We start from the raw sequence: 24542 nt of genomic DNA, 5'->3' as shown, positions 1-24542 counted from the left end.
AAGAGCTTCCTTGTGGCAGCCCAGAAGCTTCAGGGTCACTTCCCTAGCCTCAAGCCCTTGCTTCCCTATTTTTCCCAAGATGAAATGGGAGACCTGTACCCTGAGCACATTCCCATTGTTATGGGTCACAGGCCTGAAGCCATTCTTGGAGACCACAGTTTGGACAGAGTGGTGCTTCCCAAGATCGTGTCCAGCATGCAAAGCCATGCCAGGTGAATTTGCGCGGAGAGTGGTGGTCAGATGAGAGGCAGGGCCACTCCCTAAGCTTTTGCTAAGCCCCATGTCCAGTCGATGGCATTCACAGAAGCTCAACTTACATGGCCGTCATCCCCTGTCTTGTTCAAGTTCAGGCTGTACCACCACGTGGCTAGTTTCCATGAGCACCTTCTGGGCCTCTCAGCTGCTGTGCTTTGTGTCTGCCCAGGTCCGTTACTGCAACTCCCTGGATGAGGACGAGAAAAGGGAGCTGAAGCACTTCAGCAATCAGAGGAAGCGTGAGAATCTGGGCCGAGGGAACGTCAGGCCCTTCCCAGTCACCATGACAGGCGCTATTTGCGAACAGGTGAGCCTAGACCCGGGACTGCCAAGCGGCATTGATATAGCGTCTGCTCCCTCCACTGCTTCACCCGACAGCCATTTCACTGAGCCCCGACAAGGCACCTGGTGGGGTTCTTAAGGCTTGGAGATAGTGCGGCGGACAGAAATTGGGAAAGCTGACCTTGTGCGGTGAAAGTCATAGGATGGAGGATGGAGGGAGTCAGAGATAGGAAATGCAACTGATGGAAAAGGATAAGTCCTTCAGGGCTGGGTGTTAGCAGGTACTGGCTATGTGAAAACACTAAAATGTTAAGATGAATCTCAGTGAATGCCCTGCTTAGAAAAAGGCATTTGAGCCAAGATGTACCAGAGGGTGTGGATCCTGCAGAAGGCCGAGGACCCAGCAGGCTTGTAGGCCTTATGCAGGGGGTGCGTTTCTTGCATGAGCAAAGTAATGAATTGTCAGGTGGAGCTGGGAGCAAGGGTCAGGGGGGAAGATTATCAGATAGAAAGCAGGGCTCATGGAGGGCCTTTTAAGCCATCTCTGAGAGTACTGAGCAGAGAAGTGACGGGACCAAATTGTATTTTAAAAATGGGTCAGCTCCCTCCCCAGATGCCAGACCCAGGCCCTTGTGCAGGCGTGGTGAGTGAGCAGGTGAGGGTGCCCCGGGGAAGGGCACCAAGTCCTCTGCAAGCATCTGCATTGTGTGGGTTGTTTGCCCATTCTCCTGGAGTGTGGGTTTAAAGAAGGGAGGGCAGGGGTTCCAGTGGCCTGCCTTCAGCCTGAATTTTGGCTGCCAGAAACTGCAACACCGGGCATCATGTCTGGCTTCTGCTGGAATCCTTCTGCCTTGTGCACAAGCTTACTGCCCAAGCTTACTCCTTGAATAGACCTGTGCTGTGACTCAAGACAGGTCAGCTGAGACGGTGGATAGTCCACAGGGGATACTCAAAGCGAAGCAGATGCCCTAGGGTTTTCTTTGAGGTTTCAGAGTGGTTTGAGTGAGAAGGTTAAGGTGAATTAGATAGAAAAGCTGCCTCACCAATGCTTTGGCAGTTGGAACTGCATCTTTTAAAAAGCATCCTTAAGGCCCACCCCTGTGGCAGGCAGGCAGTGTCTGTGATGTGAGATTCTTGTAGTCCAGTTTGGGTCACTGAGATTCTTTGATTGCATTCTTGGGATCAGGCAAGCTGGCCTCATCCCAGGGGCAAGGAAAGTTTGGGTTTATCATATGAATTTCCTTAGTTATATCTGCTGCAAAATGGGGATAAACAATGCTTTTAGAGTAGTGGCAAAGATTAAGTAGGATGCAAACTTTAGATCTGCCATGGAAGGCATGGGAGATACTCCTGTGACACAATGGCTTGTGCTCAGGCACATGTAGAAGCTCCCTGAGACTGTGCCATTAATGTTGATTTCATTTTCCTTGGATGCATTTCCACGTGCGCCAGAGTGTGGGAAGGGTTTGGAGGTAACTTATCTGCTCTTTAGGCATTGCTCCCGGAGCTCAGCCACTCACAGCGGACCATGGTACTAGGCTCAGGCTGGGAAGTTCATGATCCACGCTGTGGTCAGCAGAGGGCATGCCCCTGGACCTAATGCTTCAGACTTAATTCCTCCGTCCAAGACCCTCTGACCACATTCCTTTTGTCTCAGTCCTAGCTGTGAGTGTCATTGTTAGGGCTTTGGCCTTATTCCTTTTGGATGCAGGAAGGAGCTTTGGAAAACAAATGAAAAGACAGGGAAGGGATGTAAGGCATCCCTTCTTTTACACCGGCCTTAGAAGTGGTGCTGTTTCCATGACGACCATGTGAGAACACATTAGAAGAAACTATTGGCCATCTGTCTGAAAGATATACGAAAAAACACACTTGAAGAAGGGTGCATTTTTCGTACCTACCCCCCTACCATCCAACACTGTAGGCTCTGTCCAGTGTATGCTTCCTGGTGTTAAACTTTGGATGTGCCTCCTGCATGCCATTTGCAGCATCTAAAAAATGAGACCTTCAATCTCTGCCCTCCACCCACAAAGTCCCAATAAGTTATGATGTAAGAAAGAAATTTTTCTTTCTTTCCCAGCTGGGTGATTCCTCAGTCAGTTACTATTTCACTGAGCAAAGGAGAATTGGGGACAGCGGTGGTGAGGGGGATGGGAAGGAGGTGTAATGGGTGGGGCATGGAAACTCTGTCCTGGCTGATGCATACATCTGGTAGCCCAGAGATTTATTAAGGAAAAAAAAAAAATCCATGCTTGACAGCCAGCTATTGATGGTTGGTGTTGTCGACTTGAGACTGGGCGAAGGTTCAGCTGATGTTTCTTTGCCCGACAGTGTGGAGGCCAGATCAATGGCGGGGACATCGCTGTGTTCGCCTCGCGAGCTGGCCACGGCGTCTGCTGGCACCCGCCGTGCTTCATCTGCACCGTCTGCAATGAGCTCCTGGTGGATTTGATCTATTTCTACCAAGATGGAAAGATCTACTGCGGCAGGCACCACGCCGAGTGCCTGAAGCCACGCTGTGCGGCTTGCGACGAGGTCAGAGCACACGCGGTAGACGGGGTGGGCGGTGGGGTGGGGGGGTTCTGCCTGTCACCCCTCATTTGTGTCATGGGCACTGTACTGTTGAGTGTTTCTGTCGAGAAGGAAGCCAGAAGCCACTCCAGCCTTTTTCAGGAACCCTTTCCATAGAGAAGCTCCACCCAATTCTGCTTGCTAGGAAGTGTGGCCTGCAGCCCACTTTTGCTTGAACATGTAGTCTCCTGGCCTCCTGGGAGGAGGGCAATTCCCTAAGTGGCATGCAGCTGGCAGTAAGTCGTTTCAGAACTCTTTAATACCAGGCATCTTGCAGTGATAGACTTCAGCTCAAATTCCCAGGAGTCATCTTCTAGAATCCTCCACCCCACCTTGCTCCCTCACTGCCTCTCGATGCTGTACTCCATGGTGAAGGACCTAGGTGATGGAGAGAAGACATCATCTAGTGCCTTTCAGTTCTGTGTGTGACCACACTTGGAATATCTTTACAACACCAAAATCCCATAGCAGCTCAGCTCTCAGAGTGTCACTAAGTGACATAGGGCAGAGGTTCCAATTCCCAAGTTCAATGGGGCAGATTGGTTTGGGAAGAGAAAAAAATGAGTAGCCTCGTTCCATCCTACTGCATACTGCACACCATCTGAGTGAAGAACCGGGAAACAGATGGCTGCTGGTCTCCATGAAAGGTTTAATTGGCTACTCCAGGAAGAAAGCAGAATAGAACCCCATAGCCCCAGTGGCCATCTTTCCCACCGAAAGCACACCCAAGCATGACCTGCAGAATAGAACAGAAAGAATGTTCTAACCCTGACCACTTTTCTGGGATGAATCTGGAGGAAGCTCTTGAGCAAGAGTTCCCTCCTGGACTTGGGCGTTCTTGCTGGTTCCTCTGACCTGCTGGCAACAGCAGTGTAAAGGTGACACGACTCTTTCTGAGTCAGGGTCCTCTGCCACCTGGTCATTTTATTTATCTCTTACAAACACCCATTAAAAAAAAGTCACTCTTCCCAGGAAGAAGTTAATCAGACTTAGTCAATTGGGATTCCAATGCTAGTTGTGTTGTAGAGAGAGTTTCCAGGCAGACAATGGGAAGACAGTTCAGGTCCAATTTTAAATTCCTGAAGCAGAATCTCAGAAACCAGGACCTAAAGTAACTGTGCTCTCACACAGCTAATAGAAAGTGACAAATGAAATGAATGTTCTCTGGAATGCCTTGTTTATTGATGTAGAGTTGGCATGACATGAAGGGTCATCCTTTCAAGCCTACAGTTGGGTTGATTTTAATATTCAGTGGTCCCACCTTGATTGTGGGGGATACATTTCCAGCCCCCAGTGGATGCCCGAGACCATTTTTTTCCTATGCAAAAATATTTGTGATGAAGGTTAATCTATAAATTAGGCACATTATGAGGTTAACACAATAAATAATAATGAAATAGAATGTAATGAAAGTTAGGTAAAGGTGGGTTTTTTTTTTTTTTCTTTTGAAGGGGCCACAACAAGTATTAATAGGTTTGGGGCACAGTTTGCCCTGATAAACTGAAACCGAGGAGAGCAAAACTGTGGATAAGGGGCAGGGCGACATAAGGTTGTTTTAAATGGGGAAACGATCACCCTGTTGAACTTCACCAGGGACTTTCGTCTCCATCAACAGTCTCGCCCCTTCTCCCGCCTCCAGCCGCTGGCAGCCATCCATGTATTCTCTATCTCTAGGGATACACATATTCTAGACAGTTCATAGAAAAACAGCAGGTCAACTGACCATTTGTGTCTGACTTCTTTCACTTGACGGGATGTTGTCAAGATTACACTGTCTTGTAGGATATATTGGCACCTTCTTCCTTTTCGGAAGTGGATAATATTCCATACCACATTCTGCGGCGCACGCGCGCGCGTGTGTGTGTGTGTGTGTGTGTGTGTGTGTGTGTATCCAATTTTGCTTAGGCATTTAACAACTGATGGACATTTGAATTGTTTCTACTTTTTACCATCATACTCAATATTCTTATGATCATTCATATACAGACTTTTGTGTAAAACTTTTGCTTTGGATCCTCTGGAACTAAAACCATGGGTATCTATACCGGTATAAGCACTGAAGTGATTCGTAAGCTAAGGCACAGTTTGACTTTGTGAGAGAGTACAGAGTTGTTAATCCAAACCCCTGTGCCGGAAAGGGATGCTTTCACTCTGTACACATACTTGTTAATTCCAGTTGCTGTGATGTTCATGATCGCCGTTCTAGTGGATAGGAAAGCACATCCCGTTAAGGCTTTGATTCACATTTTAGTCCCAGATAATAATGTTGAGATTCTTTGTATGTGCTCCTTGCCTATTTCTGTGTTCTTCTTGGAAATGTGTCTGCTACAATCTTTTGCCTCCTTTTTGATTGGATTATTTTCCTTTGATTGTTGAGTTGACTGTAACAATTGTTTATACGTTCTAAAGACTCTCCCTTTGTCACATACATGATTGTACATATCAAAGGTTAGGATTGTTTTTCACTTTCTTGATAATGTCCTCTGGAGCAGGACAGTGCTTGATTTTGATAAGAGCTGCTTGAGGCTACTTTATTTTTTTTTCTTTTGTTTCTTGTGCTTATAGGATCCTAAAAAACCATTGCGTAGTCCACAGTTTGTGTTTTCTTTGGCGAGTTTTGTAGGTTTATCTTTTTATTTTCTTTACATGTAAGTCTTTGATGCCTTTTGAGTTGATTTTTATACACAGCATGAGTTAGGGGGTTCAGTTCCTTCTTTCACTTAAGGCTGTCCAGTCCCTTCAGCCGCATTTGTTGAAGGGACTATCTTGCCCAGGGGTTGCCCAGGGGTTAGTCGGGGTCCCCTTTGTTCATAATCCAGAGGCTGTATGTGTATGGAATTCGTCCTGGATTCTCAGTTTGTTTATCTTCGTTTACATACGCATCTTTGTACCATTTCAAGTTTTCTAATGTAGGTTGGTGGTAAATTTTTGCTTTGCAATTTTTTTTTTGAAAGAAATCTAAACACTTCTAATCTGTGCTCTGAAATTTAAATCAACTCGATTGTTGTCAAGGGTCAAAACATAAACGTCCGAGAGCCAGGCATGAGAGCGAATGGAGGTTACCTGCTGTCTAGCTAAAAGCAGAGCAGAGAGGAGGGGCACAGGGAGAAACAGAGGGCTGCCCACTCGTCTGAGAGCTGCAGTTCCTCTGGGCTGTAGATTGTTTGCGTTGTACAGGAATGCACACTGAATCCAACCACATGGTTTATTTTCAAGAGAGAAGGCATGATTTACATGCCATTTCTCAACTTTAAAAGACAATACAGGCAAGCCAGATGGAACAAATGCATGTCTGGTTCCAGAGACACTGTGGCATTGCAGGTGAAGCTACTGCTTGGGCAAGACAGCCAGCAGTTTAAGTTCCAGGACTCCGCTTCTGATTTAGGTCCCTGTTAATGTGCCTGGGAGCAGTAGGTGATGGCTGAAATACTTGAAACCCTGCCACTCACACAGGAGACCCAGATGGAACTCCTAGGTCCTGGCTTTTGGCTGTCCCAGCTGCAACTGTTATAGTCATTTGGAAAGTATCCAGTAGATAGGAGATAGGACACACACACTCTCTCACCTTTGAAGTAAATAAATCAGTAAGTCTTTAAGAAATGTGTGTCCAGGGCCTGGCGTGGTAGTCTAGTGGCTAAAGTCCTTCACATGCATACCCCGGGATCCAATATGGACACTGATTTTAATCCTGGAAGCCCCACTTCCCATCCAGGTCCCTGCCTGTGGCCTGGGAAAGCAGTAGAGGAAAAACAGAGAGGAAGATGTTCCGTCCGATGATTCACTCCCCAAGTGACCACAACAGCTGGTGCTCCGAAGCCAGGAGCCTCTTCTGGGTCTCCCACGTGGGTTCGGGTGCAGGGTCCCAAGGCTTTGAGCCATCCTCCACTGCTTTCCCAGGTCACAAGCAGGGAGCTGGATGGGAAGTAGAGCTGCCAGTATTAGAACTGGCACCCACATGAGATCCCTGCTCATTCAAGGAGAGGACTTTAGCCACTAGGCAATCATGCTGGGCCTTCTTTTCCTTTATGTATATGCAACTTTCCAATAAAAATAAAATAAATCGTTTAAAAAAGAAATGTGTGTACAGTGTGCCTATGAGCTGTCAGTATTTAATCCTGCTTTTTATCTTCAAGGTTGACTTAATCTTTCTTTTATTAACCTGTACTGGAGTACACCATTGGCCAGACCAGATATCATGTTCTTCTATGCTCAAAAAATGACAGTTGGCGGGGGGTGGGGACTGATGTGCACATAGATAGTATAAAATAAGTAGGGCATGTAGCTTTTGTTGACAACTTTGTAAGTAAGATCTGTTTTCTGACCCTTGGGTTTGGGGCTTCCAGAGACTGTGCTGTTCCGAGTGTGTTCTCGTGGCAGTGTTGGAAACAATGACCGTTTGGCTTCCTGTCCCCAGATCATCTTTGCGGACGAGTGCACGGAAGCTGAGGGGCGACACTGGCACATGAAGCACTTTTGCTGCTTCGAGTGCGAGACGGTCCTGGGCGGCCAGCGCTACATCATGAAGGAGGGAAGGCCCTACTGTTGCCACTGCTTCGAGTCTTTGTATGCAGAATATTGTGACACCTGTGCACAACATATAGGTGAGGCGACCCTTAGCACTCTGCTTAATCCTTCTGGGATGGGATCTTCTGTGTATCTGGTGTAGCTGGAATCCCTTTGGTTACCCCCGCTAGCTTAAGGGAAAAACGGAATTGCTTGACTTCTGCGTGGTACCAGAAAAACCAAGAATGGAATGACCTTGAGTCAAGGTCAAGTCAGGGGTTCAGTCAAAATCTGTTTTTTTGCCCATATTGCAGCTTACCTGGCCTTCTGTTGGTATCCTGTGGCAATTATCTATCTTCATGTATTAGACAAAAGGATCTCCTGGTTATGCAGCCTTTTTATGAAATTGATTTACTTGAAAGTCAGAGTTATGGGAGTTGGGGGAGTAACAGAGAGAGATCTCTCCGCCTATTCACATCCCAAATGGACACAGCAGCCAGAGTTGGGCCAGGCCAAAGCCAAGATCCAGTCGCTTACTGAGCCACATGCCAGCCCTTTATACAGTCTTAATAATTGCATCCGTGGCTGGTGTTGGGCGCGGTGGCTACCGTACTCCTTGCATGCTCATATCCCCTAAGGATGTGCCTGGGAGTTAGATCTCAGATCCTCTTATAATTCTAGCTTTTGTGAGTGCACACTCTAGGAGAGCTGGTGATGGCTCATGTGACAGGGTCCCTGCCACCACGTGGGAGACCTAGGTGCAGTTCTCAGTTCCTGACTTCACCTTGGCCCAGCTCTGCATTTGAGAAGTGAAGCAGCAGCTGACAGATTTCTGTCATCTGTCTATCTACCTACCTATCTTTTAAATAAATAAAATATTATATATTATACGTATATATTCTAAGAAGGAGGGGAAATCTGTCTCTTCCAGTTTCCAAGTCAGTTCCTACAAATAGGACTCCCAGCAGCCCTGCCCTGGTAATGATCTGCTTCCAAGATAGGACTGTATGATATGAAGGGGAGGGAAGGATGGAAAATTGGAGGGGAATATAAATAGATTCTGCCACAGCCTTCTTGGAAAAACTCAGGGCTCTGCAGAAGGAGGGACCACAACAGGCCTCTTGGTAGGGAGGGATAGTCAAGGAAACCAAGTGGCTTCTGGCAAGCACGACTTCGAAGAAGGGAAAAAAAAAATCAGTGAAAATGAACCCAGCCAAGTTTAAAGCCAGAGAACCTCAAATATAGCTCATGAGCTATAAACTCCGCACACATGCAGCAGCTCCAAGGTGGTGAAAATCATCTTCCCCTTGCAAATCAGCGATTTGTTCAGCCCTTCAGCACTGCCCCAGATCACACTGTGCTGTGGCTATAACATTCACCTTGCCTTCCTTGGCACCTCGGGAAGGAGCCACCCTTTGCAAGGAAATTGGCCCAAATGTGTGAGCCCACAGCCTGATCTGCCTGGAGCTTGTACAGTTCCAAGAAGGCTGCCCTAAAGCTCCCGACTTCTTGCCTATAAGTGAAGGGATATACAGGGATTATTTGTTTGGGAGCTTGTTCTGCCTGAAATGTTTTGTTGGAGACCAAAAAGAATGGGTCTGTATCCCTTGCCATTGCAAGTCATAGATTCACATGGAAACTTCAGGAGAGCTTTGTGCCACTAATGGAATTGACGACTTTGTGGATATGGAACTTGCCCAGCCCTGATCTTGGTGTTGTGTGAGCCTGGCCTGCAGACTGAGGCCTGCTTCCAGAGGGCCTTGCTGGACTGGGTTTGGTCTAGCCCAGGGTTCCTCCCTGCTATGTAGACCTTTGTACAGCTGTGTGCACTCCGGGGGACTTGCATGATGATACATCCTCTTTTCCTGATCCTAACAATCCCAGCGGTTCACAGCTGGATGCTTCCAGGGAGAACCAAGGAGTTTTCATTTCTCACAAGACATAAACAGATGCACTGCCCCTTGCACTTCAGATTAGGAAATGGGGGTTCCTCTCAGACAGATTTCTGTACCCATGAAGCCAGGGAGACAGGAGGCCGTGGGTCAGGGAAAAGGGTGCAGGTGGAGGTTGACCCAGGCTTGACAAACAGGGCTGGTGGTACAGAAACCTAATTCACAGCAACTGTTCCACTCCCCTCAGCATTTCTGTTGCTTCCTTCTCTTCTGATTGTCCTGTGCCAATATTCCCTATTTATCCAGCCGCTGGGAGCAGCCCCTGCGACGGGCAGCTGTTGCTAGGGCAACAGTCCTTTCCTGAGCGCAGCAGAGTAAACAGTGGGATGCACAGAGCAGACTATGGTGGCCGTGGATTCTTCCAGCCTGGGAGAAGTGCTTAAAGGGCTTAGAGCGGGGGGAATAAAATGGGAACGCTTAGATGTTGAACGGCAAAGCCCTTTTCCAGATGTTTCGAGTTCAGGAGCAGTTCAGAGGACCATCTGACATCACTGATGTTTATCAAGGACTCCGTCTCACTGCCTGCTGGGCTGCTTTCTACCACGCCTCCCCCCACTGCTGCCCCCATCCCCACCATCCTTGTGGGAGGCCATGCGCCTCCTTCCCCCTCCCCTAAGGAACTCGGTCCTGGGCGTGCTTCCCTGCAGAGGCCCGGAGGAACAGCTGGGGGGCAGCAGGCTGGAGGAGCTGGACTTTCTGTGGCCCCGTAGCCACATTCAGCTGGCTGCATGGCTGTGCCAAGTTCAGGTCCTAAGGCAGCCAGGGACACTGGCACAGCGATCTGGGTTCTTGGCATGTGAGAGAGGGAGCAGAAAGAAAGAGAGAGGGTTGAGGGGAGGGGAGACTGAGCAGTCAGTCTTGGAGTTCATTCTTGGACTGCTTATGGGCTGTGGCCCTCAGCAATGAGGAAAAAAGATTCTAGCCCCAGTAAAAAGGAAAAGAGAAAGGGAAGAGTTAGCAGGTCTGAGCGTGATCCCATTCTGTGAGATCCCTATAGCAACCCATGAAGTGAGTGCTGTTGTTAACCTCATTGTACTACAAGGAAGACTGAGGCACACAGGGATGAAACGTATGGTTGCATGACTAGGAAGCACAGGGGTGACCTCTGGCCCCAAGCAGGTAGCTCTGACATCTTGACAGCCAGCTGGAACGGGATGGAGCTGGCTATTGAGCCTGTGTGTATCTCGGTCCTGTCACCTTAGCTAGGGCAGAATTGTTTGTCCCTGGGCCGTTTGCTGCTGTCTTCCCGGCGCTCAGGGAGGAAGGATCTGTGACATCACAGCTTTATTTAGCTCAGCCCCTCCTGTCTCACGCCACCTGAGAGCTCTGGTACTAAAAGGGCTGGAGTTGCTGGACAGTGTCCCTCTTGCTTGGCCTGGCTCTGGGGGAAACTCCAGTCCCTCCAAAAATCCTCTGTTAGCTCCAGAGGCCAGAGTCCCAATGAAGGAAGACCCGCCCTCCCCTGTTAGTGTGGGTCAGATCTCTTAAAGGAGGGGTTTAGTGCCTTATCCAACCTGGCCTCCAAGGGCACAGAACAGCAGAGAAGAGTTCGAAGATGGCACACTGGCTCCCCTGCACTGTATCTGTGGTTCTAGAAGTTGCTTCTTGAAGGCCCAACTCAGAAATTCTCAGTCTTGAAGGATGGAGGCCCATTTTTGGATCAACATGCTGGAAAGCTTTTTATCCTCATGTTATCACATTTGGAGTCTTGCAGAGGAGATAAGAATAGCTCCAGCCTGTGTTGCCACAGGGGCTCCATGTACAGGGGTCCCAGTAGCTCTCAGCTTCCACCCTGTCAGCATCATAAGGGCTGTGGAAAGAGGGCCTGCTCTGTCACTGCACTAGCAAAAGTCTCAGGTGACCTCACAATGTCCCAGTGCATAGCACATGTCCACCCCAACCCAGTCCTTTGGGCTCTGGGCTTTCTTACAGGCCAGTACTATATCTGGGAGAAGTTTTAGCCCTACCCAATGCTCCTGGCACTAGAATGGCAAGAAGATGGCATCCCGTGGGCAACAGAAGCTCTGTGACCAGAAAAGGGTGGAAGCATCGGGTCATGGAGGGACAGTGTCAAGGTCATTGATAGTATATGTGCAAGTCTTCCCTTACCAAGGCAAAGATTTTCCCTGCCAAGGATTAGAACCCATTTTTCTGTTCATTGCCACAGTGTGCTGGGGCTGCTGTAATGGAATCTCCAGAGTGGGTGGTTTATGAGCAATAGAAGTACATTTCACAGTTATGGGGGCTAAGAAGTCCACCACCAAAGCACATTAGGTTCAGCATCTGGTGGGCACTTGTCCTCATGTCCTTGTGCAATAGAAGGGCTGAACATGCTTTTGGTCCTCTCTGATGAGGGCACTGATGAGAAGACCCGGAAGAGGCTCCTGGCTTTGGAATGGCATAGCATCGGCCGTTATGTTCACTTGGGGAGTGAATCATCGGATGGAAGATCTTTCTTTCTGTCTCTCCTCTCTGTATATCTGCCTTTTCAATAAAAATAAAATCAATCTTTTTAAAAAAAAACTTAAATTTTCAATAGCAGTGCTTTATCATGTTCAAAACTTCGTGGAATAGAAAATTAAAAAATCAGTTCTCTTTGGGCGCTAAAGGATTGGCCATTCATGCATACAAGCACCAGCCAATAAATTCATAGAACATATGTGTTATGAAATTTTTTATAGAAACATCTATTTACCTCCTGATCCATTTTTTTTTTCCGCATGAACTTTTCTTTACAGTACCATCCTGTTTTTTAGTACTCTTTTCTGGAGAAATATGTCCCTGACCAAAGGATTTATGTACCAGCCATTTGGATCAGGCTTACCTGTTAGAGGAGCAGGTGTGTTGAGGAGTTGACTGACGGGATGACAGGATGATCATAGCAAGGGCCTGATCACTCATCTACTGGCCATTGTTTCTGCAGCATCTAGAATCTTGAGCCAGATCTGGGTGCTGGGGGTTTTACATTTTGTCGTGGGATTCTAAGCAATTCCTCAGCCTCTTCCCTATCTTGTTTTCCCTAGGCATTGACCAAGGCCAAATGACCTATGATGGCCAACACTGGCATGCCACTGAGACCTGCTTTTGCTGTGCTCACTGCAAGAAGTCCCTGCTGGGGCGGCCGTTCCTCCCAAAGCAGGGCCAGATATTCTGCTCACGGGCCTGCAGTGCTGGGGAGGATCCCAATGGCTCCGACTCATCCGACTCGGCCTTCCAGAATGCCCGGGCCAAGGAGTCCCGCCGTAGCGCCAAGATCGGCAAAAACAAGGGCAAGACAGAGGAGACCCTGCTGAACCAGCACAGCCAGCTGCAGGTGACGTCCAACCGTCTGTCAGCCGACGTGGACCCCCTGTCCCTGCAGATGGATCTGCTCAGCCTGTCCAGTCAGACACCCAGCCTCAACAGGGACCCCATTTGGAGGAGCCGTGACGAGCCCTACCATTATGGGACCAAGATGGAACAGAACCAGTCCCAGAGTCCTTTGCAGCTGCTCAGCCAGTGTAACATCAGAACTTCCTACAGTCCAGGAGGGCAAGGGGCAGGGGCCCAGCCCGACATGTGGGCCAAGCACTTCAGCAACCCCAAGAGGAGCTCGTCAATGGCCATGAAAGGGCACGGGGGCAGCTTCATCAAGGAGTGCAGAGACGACTACTACCCCGGCAGGCTGAGGTCCCAGGAGAGCTACAGCGACATGTCCAGCCAGAGCTTCAGTGAAACCCGAGGCAGCATCCAAGTCCCCAAGTACGAGGAGGAGGAGGAGGAGGAAGAAGGGGGCATGTCTGCTCAGCAGTGTCGGACCCGCCATCCAATCAGTTCCCTGAAATACACGGAGGAAATGACGCCTACAGAGCAGACACCTCGTGGTTCCATGGAGTCATTGGCATTGTCTAACGCAACAGGTAGGTTCTGGTCACTTGGGAAACCAAAGGGAACCAGATGTCAGTCCTCAAGATGTTATCATCACGTGTCCAATGCGCTGTCAACAGAGGCAAATTCAGGTGTCACGTAGCTTCCATGTCTGATGCCTGTGGATAGCAGTGATGTACTATGGGAGGACCCCCAGCAGAAAGACAGGGAGAGAAAGAGACTAGGGAATGGGGCAGGGAGTCTAGTGAGCTTGAGGTCTTACTTGGAGGTCACCCCAGCTGGGTCCCTTGGGGTCCCTGAAGCCCCTTCCACCAGAGTCTGTTCCATCTTGGGACAAAGGCACTGATGTTTTTTTGCCACCATGGCAGGCAGTCATGGGCTTCACGCAGCCAGGCAGTAACTGGGGAGCAAGGTGTGTGGCCTCTGGACATGGGCCATGGCAGCTCCTGTTGGCCAAGGGCAAGCTTCTGGAGAAGTACAGGTAGGTGAAAGCACATGGGTCTTACAAATTGTTGGACCTGCTGGGAGTCTAGAGTAGGCATGATAGCCTTTAAGACTGCTCTGGATTCCACTGTCTCACAGGAAGCTGATTTGAATATATAGATGGTGTGAAAAATGTGTGGCTTGGGTCAGGTATTTGATGCATTAAGACACCACTGCTTGAGATGTCTGCAACCCGAATTGCATTGCCTGGGTTGGAGTCCCAGTTCCACTTCTCACACCCGCTCGTGCACATCCTGGGAGATGATGGTTTAAGTACTTGAGTCCTTAGCACCCATGTGAGAAACCTGGATTTTGTTCCTGACTTTGGCCTGACCCAGCTGCAGCAACTAAAAACATCTGGGGGAGTGAACCAGCAGACAAAATTTTCCTCTCTTCCTCTGTTTCTGCCTTTCAGACAAATTTAAAAAATTAAACGTGTGTAAACACACACGCACAAACACACCTATGAAGGAATGTGTGGGTGAGACAAGGAGAAGTCAGGCCAACTGATTTGTGAGCATGTGAAGCTTGCATTGATGTGGAATTCAAGCATTGGGGTTGACCGCGAATTGCTTCCTACCCACAGTGAAGGAGGGTGCTTAGAATCCCTTGGAGTAGTTTCTCCAGAGCTGCAGTGTCCGTTTGCCTATTCAGTGGATTCACCCTGATGATCAAGATGGAGAGCAGTCAGCCTATTGTAGAACTGATATGGTGAGCCACCCACAGCGTGTATTGTGTGTCTACCCAGTCAGCAGCACCACACATGAGCCACAGTGGATTAAAAGCAGAGACAAATGTCCTGCAGGGATGGAAGCATTGGAAGTAGGTGCTGCGAGAAGCATTTGAAGTATCTGCTCTCTTAAGGGTAGGATACCAATGCAGGGAAACACATTTGCTCCTTAAAGCAAAAGATAGAGATTGCACCATCTGAAATGGACAGGCACTGTCCAGCTTCAGCTACCTACTGCTATGTATAGAGATTTCTGTGTTTATCTTGCTCACAGCTGCTTAGATCTTGCCTTGTACCAAATATTAATCACAGCATTTTATAAACAGTAGCCTGTTTTGTGCAATCATCCTAACACTGTGAGAGGGGATATTGTATAATATTTCTTATTTCAGAGTTGGAGAAACTGAGTGACAGAGAAGTTAAGGGACTCCCCCAGAGTCACTCAGTGAGTTAGTGATACTACAGATGCACAGAGCCATGCTGTTAGTCACGCCACGCTGCCCACTGACTAGAAACTCCATCTGATCAGGTCTTCCAGAAGAGTTCAAAATGCAGATTTTTTTTTTGTTCTTATTTAAATGGAAAATCCATTTAAACTCTCTGCTAGACAGATACAACACGCATCTGAACTGTAGGCTATCCATATTTTGTATTTTACCTTTTCTCCCCTCAAACACTTGCACATCTGTGTTCCCATTGTCCCAGAGGACAAGAAGCAGATATTCTTCCTCCTGCATCTCAGATGCAAGAAAGAAATGAGGCCGTGGTGACTAAGTGCCTTCCCGAATGTCGTGGAAGTGGGCAATTAGTGCAGAGTGATGACTGCCTGGCTACCTGCCCAGGTTGCGTTATCCTCCAAAGATTTGTGTGCTATAATTATTTAAGAGGCCAGCAGATAAATACGTCCTTTGGTATCTGAAGCAGAGTTCCGCAAAGCTAGACCACCTGCCTAAGACTCCTTGGGCTGCTCAATTCCAACAGTGGCTCCTGGGCCTTGTCCTGTATTCCCTGAACCTGAACTCTACTGAGGTGGGACCTGGGAATCTGCATTTTAACCATGTCTCTACTGCTGCTGGCACGTACCCTTGGTAAGGACTGACATTGCTGGGTTCCTGGTTCTATTTTGTCCTTATATTGTGCCTCATGGTTAGGAATTGCAGGAAAGCCCAGGTGAGGAAGAGTAGCCAGCCTCCCCCAACCCCCGAAAGAGGAGGCCATGAAGCACCTTTGCTGTGACATTCTAGGACCCCTTGCTCAAAGCAGTTGATTGCTTCTGTCTCAGATACTTGTAAAGCCACTTTGAATAATTGTCTGATGAACCGGCAGGAATACATCCCGAACTTGCACTGTCTGCTAGGATCATCAGTGGTCACATGTGGCTTCTGACATGAAATGGATTAAAAGATGGAGCAAATGTTTCAGGCTGTCAGTTGTAGTGGCCATGGTCAAACTGCCCGGCAGTGGCACTGGGTAGAAGCTTCCACCCTATGTGGTTTTCACTAATGTGAATCCAGTAACCTCACAGGTCCTGTGGCAGCATGGGGAGGGAAAGCTTTGCAGTTGGTGGCACCGAGCTGAAGGGTGGACACGTCCCAAAGAGATGTCACTGTTTCTTTGAGAGTTTGCACAGAAGCCCTGCTGTTCCAGGTTCTCATATAGTGGTTCTAAAGCCAAATCCTCCATGAACTCAGGTCAACCACCATTTAGGAGGTGTGTGGCCTTGAAACCACACACTCTATCTTCATCCATGTCTGTGGAGTTTGGTGACTTGGTGGAGTTTGACTGAGAGGTAAGCAATATCTTCATTTGATCTATAAGATTTGCCTCCATTCATTCATTTGAAAGGTAGAGCAAGAGAGAGAAAGAAATCTTCCGTGCACTGGTTCATTTCCACAAAGGCCCACAGTAACCAAGGCTAGGTTAGACATGGATGGCAGAAACCCAAGGACCTGGGCCATGACCTGCTTGCTGCCTCCCAGATGCATTAGCAGGGAGCTGGAGACAAGATTCCATCCCAGGGATAACAATAGGATGCTGGTATCCCAGTAGTGCCCACCCACTGCATCACACTATACTTACCCCCAAGGTTTACATTTTAATTTTGGAAATACCCTGGCATGCTTATCTGCCTTTCCCGGCATGAGACTAGCATGAGAAAAAGGGAATTAAAGACATTAGCTTTGCACCTTTTGGTTTTCCTGGACGGCTCCTTAATGACTATATGGACAAAAGCTTGTGGCTAACATCCTAAGGACAGCTCCACCACCATTCCTCATCGCCTCTTATTGCTCCTAAAGATACAAGGACACAGTATTCAGTAAACTTGGGTAGCCAGTCTTTTGCTACTCTCACTGTTGCATTTGCACTTTTTACTGGAACATTCTGTCACCTTTTTGAGAATCAGGTTCTGAAGTCGCTGTATGTCTTTAAATCCTGGAATCGCAGACAGTGAGTAAGAGGGATGTGTCACCAAAGGCTTAGTCAGACTACCTTGATCCTTCTGCTGAAGCTAGATTGCAGGATAATGCGTTTGATTTTCTTCCCTGGTCAGTTAACTTAGGATGTCAAATAAATCTGCAGTGTTTAATCTGGCACAGAGCACCATCTTGTCGTGGGCAGCAATTTTCCTTAGAACAGATTGGGAAAAACAGATAGCTCTGGTGGTTTGCCAGCCTCAGTTCTGGGCTGCGGCACCTCCTGATTTGTTTAGAACGGGGAGTGGCCAGACCCTTCACGGGAAACACAATCCGCCCCTTATGCTCACCCCAAGTGAGTCAGACAGGCACAGTCATCACCGACACCACCACAGTGTGGGAGCCTTGTGGGAGCTTTTTAACCCTGCTCTTCCCTAAATGTGCATCCAAAGCAGTTTGCAGCCTGCCTGATCACAGGCCAAGACCATAGGCATAGCAGCGCAGCAGAGATCACAACACCAAGAGCTAAGCTCCTGTGTATACCGAGTCCTAGATGGGTTCCTAAACATTTGGTCTGGAAAGCAGACCACTTAATGCACACCACAGTCCTAGAAGTGGATACAGGTACTGTTTCCATTTTACACACATGCAAGTGAGACACAGAGAAGCCGGGTAGGTAGCTTCAGGCTACATCAACTGGGAGTAGAGGAGCAGAGTTCAGATTGGTGCATTGTAGCTCTGAGCCCTTCACTCATAGACTGTGGTGAATGTAAGTGGAAATGATGGTGATGACATGTGTGCTGCTGATACTGATACTGTTCTTAATATGATCACAATAGACCCTGGACTACCTGACATACTTGTGACTTCCCATGTAACATCTCTTTGGAAACTGTCCCACTTTACAGATGAATATGCAGAAGTTCATAGAAGTCATGACTTCCTTGCAGTTGCCCTACACAGCCAGGACTTGGACCACATAAGATAGACTAAGATCCGCAAGCTCTTAGCTACCCTGAGGTACAGGGGTCTTCAAAAAAGCTTATGGAAAATAGATATTATAAATAAAAGATACATGGGTTTTGGTGTTTTTGCACCAAAGTAAATATGTCATTCCATATCTCGGTGGACTTCTTGAAGTCCTCTTGTGCAACTTCCCAAGCAGGGCCATAGTCACACTCAGAGCTTCATCTGGAAGACAGGGACTCCCTTTCCTGTTGTAGCTATATGACTTTGGCAGTGCTTAAGGGACATGTGAGCGTGCAAGTGTGAAATGAAAGCTTTATAAATGACAGGAGGCAGAGGTGGCCAGCAGAGGCCAGGTGTCAAGGTCAGAGTTAGGAAAGACACGGAGACAGAGTGCCCAGGCACGAGGCACAGTGCGAGAAGCGATCAAGCCTGCAACTGTAGTGAAGGAGTTGGGGTGCAGGTCACACTCTGGAAGTGGGTTTATGAAGATGCTTCAAACAGTTTATGATAAAGTGGAATAAAAAACACCATTTATTTCCTTACAAGAAATTTAAAATCCATGCATGCTGTTTCAGAATACGTAATTTTTTTTTATGAAGACTCCTTGTATGCATAGATGTCAAAAACTTCTGCATCAAAATCATCTTTGCTTTTAATCCTGTTTTCCATGCACTCTTTGAAGTATTGGAGTTGGTTGCCTTCTGCAGAGGCCACAGCACAGGACAATAGAAGATTGGGAGCTGTTCCCTAATGAGGGACCTTGATGTGACATAATGTGATTATTCCCTGAGAATCGGCCAGATTCTGTCAGGGGCTGGGGGAGGAGGAAAAGGGGCCAAGCAAGAGCTGGCATCTGCTGGAAGGGAGTCAGGTTGTACAGCTCTGACTTCTGTTTGCTCACTGGTCTTCACTTATTCATTCAGCGCATTTGACTGGAGTGCCTGCCCTGTGAGTTACAGCAGATGAATGAGAGCCAGGGCATTAAATGAATGGGAATTAAATGAGTTAATCCATATCAGTAATTGAGAACAGTGCCAGCAGCTCCTGTGATTAGTGCTATTAGTAGATTCCGAAGCATTGCAAGGTGCAGGGGACTCCCTGCTGAGCCACAGTGGACCCAGAGCTTGCCCTCTGTATCTCACGGACTAGCGGAGTTGATAAAGAGTCGCCATCCATTTTATGGTGTACAATTGCATCTGTGGAAACTGTGGACCTCAAAGGGCATATCAAGAAGGATATGAATGAAATAGCAAGGTTAGAGAGGACATCCTCAGAAAGTGATGTGTGCAAGACAAGGAAAGGGACATTTCAGACAGCAGGTCCTTTTTAGGAATATGGAGTGAGTAGGAAGAACTGAAAGAAACGCTATAACTTGATGGAGCATGCAGAGTGATAAGCCTGGGAAAGAAGGCATAGACCAGATGATTTAGAGCCCTACGGAGGTTCTTTTTTTTTTTTTAATCTGTTTGATTTTGCTTTTTTGAAAGATTTATCCATTTATCCAAAAGGTAGAGTTACAAAGAGACAGGAAGAGAAAGAGATCTTCCATCTACTGATTCACTGCCCAAATGGCTGCAATGGCTGGTGCTGAACCATGCCAAAGCCAGGAGCCATACATGTATTTAATGTGCATCGTGGCCTTCCTTCTCTGCTGCCTTTCCAGGCATATTAGTCAGGTGCTGGATCAGACATGAAGCAGCCAGGACTGGAGCCGGCATTCCTATGGGAAGTCAGTGACCCAGATGGTGGCCTGTCCCACTGCACCATGGTGCTGGTCCCTGTTTAGGATTGTTGTAAGGGTTTAGGCTTCCTACTAAGGGCAATGGAAAATGTTTTAAGGCATCAAACTTAAAAGGATAGAAGACGACATGACTTGATTTGCAGTTTGAAAAGATAGCTGCACCTGCGGTGTGGCAATTTGACTGGAAAACAGCTAGTGTTGGTTCAGAGAGCCCCCTTATGTGGTACTCAGGATCACAGACCAGGCAAGAGGTAGAAGTTACAGCACCTCAGGGGATAAATGGGTGAAGACCAGAACTTGAGGAGGAAAATTACTTTGAAAACAGAGCTTTACAGCATCCCTGTAGGATGGGAACTGGGAGATTTTGGCCAAGGGAGAGGGGAGAGACTAGAAATGGATCGGTTGTGCCCATTGTATGACTTTTGACTCAGGCCAGCATCAATGGAAAGCGCCCATGTCCTTGGCCTGGGTGTGAGAAGTCTGGCAGGGCTCCCTACCCTCTTTGATCACTGTCGCATAGCCATAGCAAGTCCACACCTTCAGCACACATTACCTACACACCCAGGCAAGGGACGCATAGTTGTGCAATAGCAGGGGGTGGCGGGAGGAGTGGGGTAACTTCTCAGTGTTGCTGGCCACCTGGAAAGCAATGAGCAGGCAACCAGTGTGAAGACCAAAAGGGGTCACTGGAGCGGCTCCCGTTCCCAAAACTGCCTGCAATGGTTTGAATCCTTGTCATGCAAAACATTTCTATATTTAATTTGAGGAAGGAGTCTTTCTCCCAGGCTCCTGCATAACTTGCATCTCTCATCCTCTAACTCAATTTCTTTATTTAAATAGTTGGGTAAGGCCTCCTAACCATCTGGCGCCTGTGCTTAAGTGGCCACACCTCAGACATGCTTGTGAGTTGTATGGCCCAGATCTTAGCGTGCAGGCCCCGTCACGGCGGGAGACATTTGGCCCAGCCTGCAATTAGAGATCCGAGAACCTGGCCCTTGCCTTCGGTCCTCCCCAGTGACCATGGGGGCCCGCCTGGGCTACCCCTTGGGAAGTGCTCAGGGGTTGTCTTTGTTCCCTGGGATTAGAGACTCCTTTGTGAGGACCCAGATCCCAGCTCCAACTGGTATCAATCAACAAACCAGAAAAGTGTGGGGAGGAGAGGAATCAAATAACTGCACTGGTCATGCATTTTTAGTTCCGGGGGTCACGTGATGTCATTGGCAGTTGGTTTCTTCTATCTCAGTTTTGGTTCCCTCCACACAAGCTTCGTTCTCAAGCAGGAATAGCCAAGATGGCCATCGGCAAGGTCACATCTGGAGAAGGAGAAAAGAAACTTGCTTGCTGTCTGTTTTATGTGAAAGGCAGGAAAACGAGGAGAAAGGGAAACAGATTTTCCATCTTTTGTTTCTGTCCCCAGTGTCCACAAATGCTGCCTCCTGATAGTGTCCCTGAATTGAGTCTCACTTAGCTGCCTTTGGATGCCGACCAGTTTGTTCTTTTTAATGTATAGTTTTTATTTGAAAGGCAGAGACATTTCCCATCCACTGTTTTATTCTCCAATACCCTCAATAGCCAGGGCTGAGCCAACCAAAACTGACATCCTTGAACTTCATCTAGACATCTACCATGGCCTCCCAAAATGTGCATTAGCAAGAAGCTGCACTGCCAGCAGAGTGGCTGGGATTGGTATCAAACACTGGGAGATGGGCTGGGGATGTCCCAAGCTTGTGTCTTCACTACTGCACCACGTGCCTCCCTCATCTTCACAAGCCTTACGCTCACCACTGTGGCCGGGGGCAGGAACACTGCTCAGTCACACCTGAGTCTCATTCCCAGCCCAGGAACTGGGTAATGAGGTCAAGACTGAAAGAACAAGAATGTAGTCTGCGGGAGTCTCAAAGGGAAATCAAGGTCATGTTCTTGAAGGCACAGGGACTGTTCTGCAGGCAGGAAAATGCTTGGGCTCTGCTGCAGTGCTAGAGGTGCCCCACCCAGCCAGAGCTGCCCTGGTACAATCCCTGCCCTTAAATGCCTTGTCTTAGGGGATTTGACAGCAGTCATTCCTTACATGCGTTAGCTGTGGTTGTCCGGAGACAAAGCTCAAGTCTTCAGGGTAGGGTTGTGTTATGGTTTTCATAGGGAAGTTTCAGGCCAGCTTCCCCTATGGGGTGATTTCCTATGGGTTACGGTAGCTGTGAAAAACACCCTGGCTCATGGACTAGAGACCAGACGAAAAGCAAAAGAGTGGAGTTGCAGGAGAATCTGTCCCTCTTTCTGAGTCCATTTCCTGGTGCAGGGAAGTAAGCAAGGAGGACATTCTGAGAGCCGTCGAGCAGCAGATAAACAGGAGAGCCCAGCCTGGGGCAGCCAGCACACCTCAGCTGTGTGTCACGGGCTCGCTGACATTTTCTGGGTCCCAGAGAAATGTTTCCAGTGCCCTGGTTTTTAATAACTGTTCGCAAGGCTTATTTATAACATCCTTGGGCGTGGGCAATCATCTATGCCCAGAGTAAGGAAGCGTAGCTGCTGACAGGAGAGAAAAGATTGCTGATTTTATTCATTTTGTTACTGAAAATGCAGTACTGGGAAAATGAATCCAATGTGGAACTGGCGTTGTCGGGATAAGGGGGAGGGACAATGAAGTGCTTTTTAGACTGAGCCAAGATCTTCCCAGCAAGTTTTATAAGAAGATAAGAACATTTCTCTTGGAACTTTGGAAGTTGGGAATCTCACAAAAAGAAATGAGATAGTTCTGATACCCTTGAAAATGACGTTTAGTCTTGGGTTTTCATGATTTATTGACATGGACAAGGAGGAAAGCGTAGGAGAGAAAAATGTAGAAAAATAGTCAGGGCACAGAACCTTAAGCCTTTCCATGTGACTGGTGTTGATATTGTAATGATTTTTTTTTAAAAAGATTTACTTAATTTATTTGAAAGGTAAAGTTACAGGACTGAGAAGGGGGGTGGGGGGAGATCTTGCACCTACTGGTTCACTTCCCAAATGGCTATGAAAGTCACAGCCTGAAACCAGGAGCTTCTTCCAGGTTTCCTGTGTGGGTACAGGGGACCCTGCGCTTGGGCCATTCTCTGCTGCTTTCCCAGTTACATTAGCAGGGAGCTGGATTGGAAGTGGAGCAGCCAAGGAATTAAACTGGAGCTGATATGGGATCCCTGCATTGCTAGCAGTGGGTTAACTGGCTATGCCACAACTCTTGGTGAATTTTCAACATTTCCCCCTATACAATAAGGCATTATTTTTCCTAACTTGGCTGTGCATATTTCTGAGTATGTTGTTATGAATTTCTTCATTTGAATTCTACCATGAGATTTTTTGTTTCATTAGCATGGTTATTTCATAGCCATCATTTTTAATGACTGCATTAATATTCTGCTTTGTGGGTATTACCACACCTCCTGAATAGGCTGATTAGGCGGTTTTGAAAATGATTCATATTTAAATCTAGATTTCTTTTGACTGCCATCAAGAAAAAAAAAATGTACTTTGCAGTGCTCCCTTCTCTTGTGCACATAAACCTTTTAAACATCTCGAAGTAAATACAAAGCCTTGAAAAGTATTGGAAACATCTTGCCACAGGGTCCTGATGCTGTGGACAGGCCTGTTGCTGATTCTGCCCTCATCAACACCTGTCTTAACCACCTGTGCCCATCCATGGAGTGTTTCACAGAGCAAGGGAAAACAAGTATGAGTAAAACCCCACTTGTAGGAGCGAGTGTTGTGGCTTAGTTGATTGAGTTGCCATTTATGACAACCACATCCTGTATCAAAGTGCTAGTTCAAGTTCTAGCTACCCTGCTTCCAATCTAGCCCCCTTGCTAATGCATCCAGGATGGCAGGAGATGGTGAACCAAGTACTAGCTTCCTTACCATACGTAGGGGAGACACAGCCATAATTCTGGCTTTGGCCTGGCCCAGGGCTGGCTATAACAGGTCCTTAGGGAATAGATGGAAGACCTCTTTCTCTCTTCTCCCTTCTCCAGCTCTCTCCCTCCCTGTCCCCACCATGCATCTCCACTGTCACTCTGCCTTTCAAGTAGGTAGAAATCAATTAACAAAGATTTTTTTCAGCCCCCACTTCTAGTACAGACAATCTGATACCAGATTTTGGGAGTGTGCTTCTCCATGTAAACTGTCACACTATCCATCGTAGTAGTCTAGGTTTCATCTGTCTTATGAGTGTTCCCCCAGGATGCTTGTCAATCATGCATCCTTTGGGCCACATGCCAGTCTCAAGACTCCACCTCAAGAATCAGCCTTTTTTACACTTGGTTCCTTGAACACACAGAGCTGCTGTGTTTAAGGACCGATGATCTGAGGAAATGCAGACTCCCCATCTTAGGTCTGGGGGATGACCATTCTTTCTAGCATGTCTATGGTTAGAGCATATGTCCCTCCTACAGTGCCATCTTTGCATCTTCCCTTAGCCCTGAGGCCAGCCACCCGTGGAGACAAAAGACAAACTTCATATGCTTGTCCTCAAAAGTTCTGAAGACATCTCTGACATCAAATAACTCTTGGTATAGTGAATAGCTTCTTTAGTGAGTTGAGAGCACTTTATCTAAAGCATATGGATGTGCCTTAAATACATAGCATGGATTAAATGTGAAAGAGGATAGTTCTTGCCAAGAGCATTTGATGGCTTGGATATTGTCACTGAGCACATCAAAAAAAAGTGAGCAACAAAACAGTCTAATCTCCGAGCAGGGCCACTCTCAGCTCCACAATCAGTGTGCAAAATCAATTCACAGAGAGAC

The 24542-nt window shown here is 47.6% G+C and overlaps 1 protein-coding gene across 1 annotated transcript in view; it reads left to right on the top strand.

Moving 5' to 3' along the window:
- PRICKLE2 (prickle planar cell polarity protein 2) overlaps positions 1 to 24542 on the top strand; it is a 339940-nt gene that overhangs the window by 289815 nt on the left and 25583 nt on the right. The window contains exons 5-8 of the mRNA XM_040995060.1: positions 425 to 562; positions 2869 to 3072; positions 7523 to 7709; positions 12587 to 13462. Of these exons, the coding sequence (XP_040850994.1) occupies positions 425 to 562; positions 2869 to 3072; positions 7523 to 7709; positions 12587 to 13462 (1405 nt within the window). The remainder of the gene's footprint in view (positions 1 to 424; positions 563 to 2868; positions 3073 to 7522; positions 7710 to 12586; positions 13463 to 24542) is intronic.

Source organism: Ochotona curzoniae, unplaced genomic scaffold (assembly GCF_017591425.1).
Source record: "Ochotona curzoniae isolate NIBS_2020 unplaced genomic scaffold, NIBS_Ocur_1.0 contig_908, whole genome shotgun sequence".
Classification (NCBI taxonomy): domain Eukaryota; kingdom Metazoa; phylum Chordata; class Mammalia; order Lagomorpha; family Ochotonidae; genus Ochotona; species Ochotona curzoniae.
This window is presented reverse-complemented; position numbering and strand designations above follow the sequence as displayed.